This window comes from Bufo gargarizans, chromosome 3 (genome assembly GCF_014858855.1).
Source record: "Bufo gargarizans isolate SCDJY-AF-19 chromosome 3, ASM1485885v1, whole genome shotgun sequence".
NCBI lineage: Eukaryota > Metazoa > Chordata > Amphibia > Anura > Bufonidae > Bufo > Bufo gargarizans.
Window position 1 is genome coordinate 596,242,312 of NC_058082.1, and position 10,923 is coordinate 596,253,234.

General features: G+C 44.6%; 1 protein-coding gene across 11 annotated transcripts in view; it reads left to right on the forward strand.

Annotated features, from left to right (window-relative positions):
• SON (SON DNA and RNA binding protein) overlaps positions 1–10,923 on the forward strand; it is a 105,746-nt gene that overhangs the window by 29,008 nt on the left and 65,815 nt on the right. For 9 of the 11 annotated variants that reach the window (XR_006388177.1, XM_044284442.1, XM_044284438.1 and 6 more), the window contains one exon: positions 1,656–1,972. Coding sequence is in view for 10 of the 11 variants with exons in the window: in XM_044284442.1 (XP_044140377.1) it covers positions 1,656–1,972 (317 nt within the window). In the remaining variant the exon portion in view is untranslated. The remainder of the gene's footprint in view (positions 1–1,655; positions 1,973–10,923) is intronic. The other 2 variants (XM_044284439.1, XM_044284443.1) reach the window with 2 other exon arrangements.

Sequence of the window (10,923 nt, forward strand, 5' to 3'; positions counted from 1 at the left end):
CATGCTCACTTCTGTTAAAATTCAAAGGCTATGTACACATTCAGAGACTATATATATATATATATATATATATATATATATATATATATATATATATATATATATATATATATATATATATATATATATATATATATATTACACACTAAAAATCATTATTTTTTTTCAATTGGCCTTTATTAAAAATATTGAGCTGTTCTGTCACAAAGGATTAACAGTTTTTCTAACTGTGTCACTGGTACTTTCACTTTGTGCTGGTCATCTAATAACCATTATCGCTAAACTACTGAGAGGTCATAGACACTTAGGCTACTTTCACACCTGCCTTTAGGTGCAGATCCATCTGGTATCTGCACAGACGGATCCGCACCTATAATGCAAACGCTTAGATCCGTTCAGAACGGATCTAAGCGGATCCGTTTGCATTACCACGAACAAAAAAAAGTTTGTGCCAGTCTGCGGAGCGTAGGACAACCGCCGACAGACTGATGAATTCTGAGCGGATCCGCATCCACTCAGAATGCATTAGGGCTGTACTGATCCGTTCGGGGCCGCTTGTGAGAGCCTTCAAACGGAACTCGCAAGCGGAGCCCCGAACGCTAGCGTGAAAGTAGCCTTATTTAAGCCACATTCTTATCAGTAAGACAAAAACCGAAACTGTTTATAATGTCAGAGAGCAGAGATAAGGAAGTCTGTCTGCTCCCCAGATGACGGAAAAGACAGAGGCAGCCAGTAAAGCATGTCAACTCTGTACAGAAAAAAGGACTCCATATTTTAATAAAGACCAATTTTTAAAAAACTTTTTAGATCAAAATGAGTAGAATGCAATAATTAAAATTGTCCCCAAAGGTGTACACAGCCTTAAAAGGAAATCTGTAACCAGGATAATTGCTGTTGAAGTAAAGCCATAGCCTTATTTCTAGATGTGCCTTTGTTTCAGCAATAGATGTTTTCTATCTTCTGAAAACCAGTTTATTTTTGAGCCAATAAGGTGCCCAGGCGGGCATCACTCTTGCAGGAAGGAGGACCAAAAAAACGGGATTTTCAGAGGATAAAAAACATCTATTGCTGAAACAAAGGCACATCTGGAAATAAGGTACTAAGTGCTATTAGGCCACGGCTTTGCTTCAATAGCGATTATCCTGGTGACAGATTTCCTTTAAGTCCTGCTATGTCCTAGCGGTGTGCTGGATCCTACCTATGGCCGACACGAGCAGCCCCTGAGGTGACAGCCTAGCATTTCACAGCTTTTAGAAACTACAATGCACAGCCCCACACTCCTAGAGGGCCACCTCCTAAATCATATACTGCTTTCTGGAGTGCCAAACGGGTCGAGGGTACCCATTCTCATATAGTAGGACACTGAGATGGCTACACGGTGCATCAAGAGTACCTGCCCATCCCTTCCACTGAGATGTCTTCCATGTCCTCTCCTCTTTGACATGGAAACTACATGTGGGCAGCCACACAAAGGGAAGCATTTTTGTGTCCAGATAGTTGGGGTTCTGCACAAAATGGCATTCTAGCCCCACTGTGTGTACCCACTGGGGGGGCACTTATCACCAGTCGAGACCCTTTATCTTAGAGGTCCGACCATTTATTTTCAGGGGAGATTTGGTCTGTTTTGGTAAATGATTTTCTTTTGGTTTCCTTAGTGAAAACATGGACAGCTCTCCTAATGGTGAACTCGCCGCCCCAGGGACAGAAGATGCTTCAGAAGTTGCTACCCAGAACGAAGGGAGCAGTCAGACGGTCGCTGCCCAGAACGAAGGGAGCAGTCAGACGGTCGCTGCCCAGAACGAAGGGAGCAGTCAGACGGTCGCTGCCCAGAACGAAGGGAGCAGTCAGACGGTCGCTGCCCAGAACGAAGGGAGCAGTCAGACGGTCGCTACCCAGAACGAAGAGAGACGTCAGACGGTCACTGAAGACACAGAATCAAAGCTCATGGAAGTTGAGGAGACAGAGAATCCAGGTAATGAAGTTTTTTTTTTTTTTAACCTGTGTTGGATGCATGTGCCCACAAGAGTAGTCACGCATTTTCTTTTGCAGCCAGTGTATTTTTTTATTTGTGTTCACATTGTCATGGCATTCTCTCATAAAGAATCCCTTGGCGCTGTGTAGGCTCAATTACCGAATGAATCCCCCTCCTTGGCGGTCTCTTGGTCTCTCAACAGACTGCAAATGGCTGCTCAGAAAATCACTGGCCATCTCTGACCTGACTTGCCTCAGACAGTGAGTAGCTGAGTGCTCATTTCCTGTGTTTGAAGGAGGGAGGAAGGGACCTTTTTGTAAAAAAAATTATCCGCTGCACATACTTTTTAATGCTAAGTTCACATATGCTATGTGAAATCTGACAGAGGAGCAGACTTTTCAAGTTCACCGTTTCCGGCATAGCCCAATATGGCCACGCACCACTGACTACAGTGGGATCCGACAGGGATCCAGGCCTAAGTGCCAGATTTCTGTCCGGCTGTCAGCGTGCAGCCCTATCCAACTATGCCAGATATGATGAACTTGGCTTCTTTTGGTACCAAATTTGCACTATATCTGTAAAGAATAAATCAAGGCAACTGGACGTACTGTAGATTTCTTGAAAACGTTTCACTCGTTCTTCAAACGAGCTTTCTCAATTCTGAGTGACTGTACAAGAATTCTCTGGTAATAAATATGTAACTGAATAAACATCTGGTAATTATACCCAGCATGGGGTTAAAGGTGTTGATTCCATTATCCTAATTTGGTTAGTAGGTGATAAAGACTTCCCAAAAAAAGGTGTCAAGACAGCGAAACAAACAAAACGACTACATCAGCGTATGGCTCAGCATAGAAGAGCCAAAACCTCTGGTCAAGATTCAGCCGTGTACTTACATCTAAAAGGAACAGGTCACACCTTTTGAAGTACGTGTTTTGGATAAGGAGGCCGATTGGTACAAACGAGGTGTGAAGGAGGCAATCTACGTAAAAATGGAGAAGCCAAGCTTGAATAGAGGCGGGGGGTTAGACATCTATTATCTGCCACATACAATGCTGTCTTGACACCTTTTTCTGGGAAGTCTTTATCACCTACTGACTTCAATTAGGATAATGGAATCAACACCTTTGACCCCCATGCTGGGTATAGTGACCTCTGACCCCATGCTGGGTATAATTACCAAATGTTGGTTCAGTTACATATTTATTCCCAGAGAATTCTTGTACAGTCGCTCAGAATTGAGAAAGCTCGTTGAAAAAACTAGTGAAACGTTTTCAAGAAATCTACAGTACGTCCAGTTGCCTTGATTTATTCTTTACAGATATACCATGACCTGGATAAATGAGAACTTTCAGACATTCCATAGCGCTGTACATATGAAAAGGGGTATACATACATAATACAGACAATTGCAATAAGCATGAACAAGACGAGTTACAGAATGGTACAGAAGGAGAGAGGGTCCTGCCCATGAGGGTTTACAATCTACATGGTATGGGAGAAGGACACAGTAGGTGAGGGTGAAGCTGGTCATGGCGGTATAGCGGCAGCAGGGTCATTGGTTGTAGGCTTGTCTGAAGAGTTGGGTTTTTAGCTTTCTTTTGAAGGATTCCACTGTAGGTAAGAATCTGATATGTTGAGGTAGTGAGTTGGGGAGCCAGTGAAGGGATTGGCAGAGGGGAGAGGCAGAGCAGTAACAAGGTGAGAGGTGGATCAGTCGTGCAGCAGAGTTGAGGATAGATTGGAGGTATGCAAGAGTGGGATTCTGGATAGTAGGGTGGTGATGTCTGGGCCAGAGAGGTAGATTTGTGTGTCGTCAGAATAAGAGTGATACTGAAAGCCATGGGACTCTGAGATGTCCCAGGCCAAAAGTGTAGATGGAGAAGAGCAGGGGTCATAGGACAGAGCCTTGCGGGACACCAACAGAGAGTGAATGAGACGAGGAGGTGGTGTGAGAGTGGGAGACGCTGAACGTCCAGTCTGTTAGGTATGATGTGATCTAGGAGAGGGCCAGCACAAGGGGGTGGGGGGCTTTCTAACAATGTCCAGAGCTGTACTTACTGTGGTGTTATAGGGTGGTGGCAGTATCTGGGTCTTGGAGGGAACAAATGGCAGAGAGTGGGAGGAGAGTCAGAAAGCAAGTGAAAGTCGATATGTTTAAAGAGGACCTTTCACTCATATACAAACTAAAAACTAACTATCTGTGGGCAGAGCGGCGCCCAGGGGTCCCCCTGCACTTACTAGTATGCCTGGGCGCCGATCCGTTCGCCCGGTATAGGCTTCGGTGTCTCAGTTCCGTCTGTTGTATTGGACTGATTTTTTGTAGGAGGCGTGTCCCTTGCTGCAGCACTGGCCAATCGCAGCGCACAGCTCATAGCCAGGCTATGAGCTGTGTGCTGCGATTGGCCAGCACTGCAGCAAGGGACACGCCTCCTACAAAAAATCAGTCCAATACAACAGACGGAACTGAGACACCGGAGCCTATACCGGGCGAACGGATCGGCGCCCAGGCATACTAGTAAGTGCAGGGGGACCCCTGGGCGCCGCTCTGCCCACAGATAGTTAGTTTTTAGTTTGTATACGAGTGAAAGGTCCTCTTTAAGGTTCCTGCGGGGGTGGGGGTTTCGGCAGGGCTAGTGTGTGGACCGGGGAGCAGCAGAAGAGACCAGTGAAGAGAAGGGTGAGTAGGTTGTGGTTGAATAGGGGGAGAGGTGAATTAGGAAGGTTAGCTAGGGAACCGAGATGGGTAAAGATAAGATCCAGAGTGTGACCATCTCTCTGGGTGGGAGCTAAAGACCACTGTGAGAGGCCGAAGGAGCAAGAGAGCTATAGGAGTTTAGAGACTGTTAAGTGGCAGGTGTCGATAGGGATGTTGAAGTCACCCGTGATAGTGGGGTTGTCGGCAGAACAAAAGTGTAGGAGCCAGGTGTTAATGTGGTTAAGAAAGATGGTGGCTGGGCCTGGGGGTCGGTGAATGACAGCTACATGGAGGTTGGAGGGAGAGTAGATGCGAAAGTGTACGTCAAACGAAGTGAGTGTAATAGAGGGTGGAAGCGGAGCTAGGCTGTAGGAGCAGGTGTCTGATGGGAGGAGACCAACTCCTCCACCATGTTTGCAGCCGGGGCAGAAGTAAAATGAAATTCACTATAAGAGTGCAGCAGGGGAGGAGGTGTGAGCCATGTTTCTCGAGAGATGAAGAGGTCATGAATGTAGGACAGTTTGTTACAGACAGAGCGTTTATTCCATAATGCTCCTGCAAGAGGAACCAGAGGAACGGTTAATATGTTTTAAGGGGTTGCAGAAATTTGTAGATGGAGATTTAAAGTAGGAGGTAGAGGTGATAGTGGGAATTTGCTGAGGAGGGCCTGGATTTGGAGGGAGATCGCCAGCAATAAGGAGAAGCAGAGAAATTGTTAGGTGAAAATAAGAGGGGGCAGGAGGTATCTGTGTGTGTTTGTGAAGGAAGTGTTTTTTACGTTGCCAAACAGGTTTGTGCAAGCGGTCAGGTGAGAAGGTAAGATGGAGGAAGAGATGTATAGTTCCTTGCTGGGTGAATGGATGTGGGGGTATTGCAGGAGGTTTGAGAAAAGTGGGAAGAGTAAGATGAAAGATTGAAACATTGTTTGCATTAACTATGTCTAGAATTAAATTTGGTTCAATTCTGGTATAATTCTGTATGTGCACTTAAAGGGTTTCTGTCATGAGAAATAACGTTATGTAGCTGACTGACATTAGCGATGTGCTAATGTCAGCAGTACATAACAGTATGCATTATAACTCCCTGCCTGCCGCCATTCTCTTAAAATAAAGACTTTTAAAATATGCCAATTTGCCTCTAGGTGCTATTAGGGCGTTGCTTCAGCACCTAGAGGCTCGGTCTACTCACCCTTTGGCACGCCCAGGTCCAGTTGATTGAGGAGAACTCGAAAGTCAATCAACGTGACCTGGGCCTGCCAAAAGGTAAGTAGACCGCGCCTCTAGGTGCTAAAGCAACGCCCTAATAGCAGCTAGAGCCTCATTAGCATATTTTAAAAGTTTTTATTTTAAAAGAACGGCGGCAGGCAGGGAGTTATAAAGCACACTGTTATGTACTGCTGACATTGGCACATCGCTATTGTCAGTCAGCTACAGTACAGACCAAAAGTTTGGACACACCTTCTCATTCAAAGAGTTTTCTTTATTTTCATGACTATGAAAATTGTAGATTCACACTGAAGGCATCAAAACTATGAATTAACACATGTGGAATTATATACATAACAAAAAAGTGTGAAACAACTGAAAATATGTCATATTCTAGGTTCTTCAAAGTAGCCACCTTTTTGCTTTGATTACTGCTTTGCACACTCTTGGCATTTTCTTGATGAGCTTCAAGAGGTAGTCACCTGAAATGGTCTTCCAACAGTCTTGAAGGAGTTCCCAGAGATGCTTAGCACTTGTTGGCCCTTTTGCCTTCACCCTGCGGTCCAGCTCACCCCAAACCATCTCGATTGGGTTCAGGTCAGGTGACTGTGGAGGCCAGGTCATCTGGCGCAGTACCCCATCACTCTCCTTCATGGTCAAATAGCCCTTACACAGCCTGGAGTTGTGTTTGGGGTCATTGTCCTGTTGAAAAATAAATGATGGCCCAACTAAACGCAAACCGGATGGCATAGCATGCCGCTGCAAGATGCTGTGGTAGCCATGCTGGTTCAGTATGCCTTCAATTTTGAATAAATCCCCAACAGTGTCACCAGCAAAGCACCCCCACACCATCACACCTCCTCCTCCTCCTTCATGCTTCACGGTGGGAACCAGGCATGTAGAGTCCATCCGTTCACCTTTTCTGCGTCGCACAAAGACACGGTGGTTGGAACCAAAGATCTCAAATTTGGACTCATCCGACCAAAGCACAGATTTCCACTGGTTTAATGTCCATTCCTTGTGTTCTTTAGCCTAAACAAGTCTCTTCTGCTTGTTGCCTGTCCTTAGCAGTGGTTTCCTAGCAGATATTCTACCATGAAGGCCTGATTCACACAGTCTCCTCTTAACAGTTGTTCTAGAGATGTGTCTGCTGCTAGAACTCTGTGTGGCATTGACCTGGTCTCTAATCTGAGCTGCTGTTAACCTGCGATTTTCTGAGGCTGGTGACTCGGATGAACTTATCCTCCGCAGCAGAGGTGACTCTTGGTCTTCCTTTCCTGGGGCGGTCCGCATGTGAGCCAGTTTCTTTGTAGCGCTTGATGGTTTTTGTGACTGCACTTGGGGACACTTTCAAAGTTTTCCCAATTTTTCGGACTGACTGACCGACCTTCATTTCTTAAAGTAATGATGGACACTCGTTTTTCTTTACTTAGCTGCTTTTTTCTTGCCATAATACAAATTCTAACAGTCTATTCAGTAGGACTATCAGCTGTGTATCCACCTGACTTCTCCACAACGCAACTGATTGTCCCAACTCCATTTATAAGGCAAGAAATCCCACTTCATAAACCTGACAGGGCACACCTGTGAAGTGAAAACCATTTCAGGTGACTACCTCTTGAAGCTCATCAAGAGAATGCCAAGAGTGTGCAAAGCAGTAATCAAAGCAAAAGGTGGCTACTTTGAAGAACCTAGAATGACATATTTTCTGTTTTTCACACTTTTTTGTTATGTATATAATTCCACATGTGTTAATTCATAGTTTTGATGCCTTTTAGTGTTAATCTACAATTTTCATAGTCATGAAAATAAAGAAAACTCTTTGAATGAGAAGGTGTGTACAAACTTTTGGTCTGTACTGTACATAACGTTATTTCTCATGACAGAAATCCTTTAAGTGTTGCACAAGAGTTATTGGCAAATGGGGATGAAATTTGAGAATTTCATTTTTTTTGCCTAATTTTCAATTTTAACCCATTTTTTCCACTAACAAAGCAAGGCTTAGCAGCCAAACAAGACTGTATCTTTATTGCCCTGACTGCTGTTTACAGAAACACCCCATATGTGGCCGTAAACTACTGTACGGCCACACAGCGGGGCGTAGAGTGAAAGGTGCGCCGTATGGTTTTTGGAAGCCAGATTTTGCTGGACAGTTTTTTTTGACACCATGTCCCATTTGAAGCCCCCCTGATGCACTCCTAGAGTAGAAACTCCAAAAAAGTGACCCCATTTTAGAAACTACGGGATAGGGTGGCAGTTTTGTTGGTACTAGTTTAGGGTACATATGATTTTTGGTTGCTCTATATTACACTTTTTGTGCGGCAAGGTAACAAGAAATAGCTTTTTTGGCATCGTTTTTTTTTATTGTTATTTACAACATTCATCTGACAGGTTAGATCATGTGGTAATTTTATAGAGCAGGTTGTCACGGACGCGGCGATACCTAATATGTATACATTTTTTTTTATTTATGTAAGTTTTACACAATGATTTCATTTTTAAAACAAAAATTTTTTTTAGTTTCTCCATAGTCTAAGAGCCATAGTTTTTACAGTTTTGGGGCGATTATCTTAAGTAGGGTCTCATTTTTTGCGACATGAGATGACTGTTTGGCACTATGTTGGGGTGCATATGACTTTTTGATCGCTTGCTATTACACTTTTTGTGACGTAAGATGACAAAAAATTGCTTTTTCTACACCGTTTTTATTTTTATTTTTTTACGGTGGTCACCTGAGGGGTTAGGTCATGTGATATTTTTATAGAGCCGGTTGATACGGACGCGGCAATACCTAATATGTATATTTTTTTTTTTATTTATATAAGTTTTACACTGATTTCATTTTTGAAACAAAAAAAAAAATGTTTTAGTGTTTTCATAGTCTAAGAGCCATAGTTTTTTCAGTTTTTGGGCGATTATCTTAAGTAGGGTCTCATTTTTTGCGGGATGAGATGACTGTTTGATTGTTACAATTTTGGAGTACATGCGACTTTTTTGATCACTTTTATTATCTTTTTTGGGGAAGTAAGGTGGGCAAAATTTCAATTTCATCATAGTTTTTTATTTTTTATTTTTATGGCGTTCACCGTTCGGGAAAAGTAACATGACCGTTTTATAGATCAGGTCGTTACGGACGCGGCGATACCAAACATGTGTAGGGAATTTTATTTTTCTCATGTTTAATCAGTGATAAATGTGTTTTTTGATTTTTAACTTTTTTTTTTTACTTTTTTCACATTTTTTTTGACCCAGACCCACTTGGTTCTTGAAGATCCAGTGGGTCTGATGTCTGTATAATACAGTACAGTACAATATATATTGCACTGTACTATATTTTACTTACACTGAACAGATCTATGCTTTCAGCATAGATCTGTTCAGCACATGGACAGCAGGACGCCTGAGAGGCGTCCTGTTGCCATGGGAACCTTCCCCGTCTGCTCAGTTATGTTCAGAACTGCGCAGACGGGGAAGGGTAAGGACGGGGCTCTGGGGGGGCTGTCTGGGGGCTCTCTCCCTCTCCATCGGGGGGCTGTAAAGGTACAGCAGCCCTCCGATGGGAGAGGGAGGGAGCTCCCTGAGCTGTTAACCTTTTCCATACCGCGGTCCGTACGGACCGCGGTATGGAAAGGGTTAAACGGCTGACATCGCATCACCGATGTCAGCCGTTTATACCAGGGTGCCAGCAATGTGCTGGCACCCTGGTATAACCCACTAGACGCCAACTATGATTATAATGGGAGGCGGGCGGGGGATCGTGATCCCGCCTGCCGCACCGCCCGCAACTGCCACACCGCCCCGCACCGCCCACAAACCGCCCCCTGCACCCCGCCACATAAATGGAATTCAGGGGTGCAGGGGGGTTAAAAAAAAAAATCGATTTGGGGCAATTTTTAGGTTTCTGATCCCTGCGGTCAGGGACCGCAGGGATCAGAAACGACATTGAGCGATCGCCCATAGGGGGGGTGCCTAACTACCCGATCACCGATACGGGGGTCACAGGACCCCCCTCGGCATTGAGCCCGAGTGCCTGGGTGTGTGTAACAGCCGGCACTCAGCGCTGTCACCATGTCTGCAGACATGGTGACAGTTTTATGCCATGACGAGTATACTAGTCATGGAGCGCTAAGTAGCAGTGCTCCATGACTAGTATACATATGATGGGTACAGTAGATTGTCACACTCTCCTTCTCTGATCGCTTCCCTGACAGGAATGGGGACGATCAGAGAAGGAGAAGCACACAGTCCCTCCCTAACCCCCCTTACCTGCCCCGATGCGCTGCGATTGGTCCCTCTGCAGTATTGGACCAATCACAGCAATCGTGGGCGGGTCAGGGGTCTAATACAACTCCTTCCGGCTTCTCTGGTTGCCTAGCAACCCCAGCACGCCGGCTTCACTGAATCTTCAGCGCTTAGGTCCCTGCGCGGACAGTGAAGCCGATCACGTACATGCACGTGGGGATGCGGTGAGGCACCACATTCCCCCACGTACATGTACGTGATGTTGCGTGAAGGGGTTAATGTACCCATACATATTAGATGAATGTCTGGCCAAGAGGTTGAGAACACATGCATGCTCAACGGCGCTTTTTGTTTTCGAACAGTTTTCTGATAGTGTTCATTTGACAGATGTTGAAGGTTAACAATAAGACACCTAGGCTTTAGAGGAGGACAATAAGATTTTTTTTTTTCTATTTTTTTTTTCATTAGAGCTCAGGTCAGACCACCAATCAGACCCCTAATGTTAATAAGATGCCAATAAGACTTCAGCTCAACCCCAATGTGAATGACCCCGTCAGACCTCAGATTAGAGCCCCATGCCTCTCCTCAGCCCCCATGCCACAGAGCATATAAAGTAAAAAAAATAAACACCCGTCTTGCTCCGGATGTCGCGGCTCCAAATTTGTTTAGCTGCATATTCGTTTAACTTTGCTGACCTAACTTTTACAAGTCAGCATTTTATTTTGCAGCTTGACAGTTTTTAAGGAGCCTCTAAGGTGGAATTTTTTTTGTTTTTATCTTTTTGCAGGCTAAATTTGTTGCAGTTT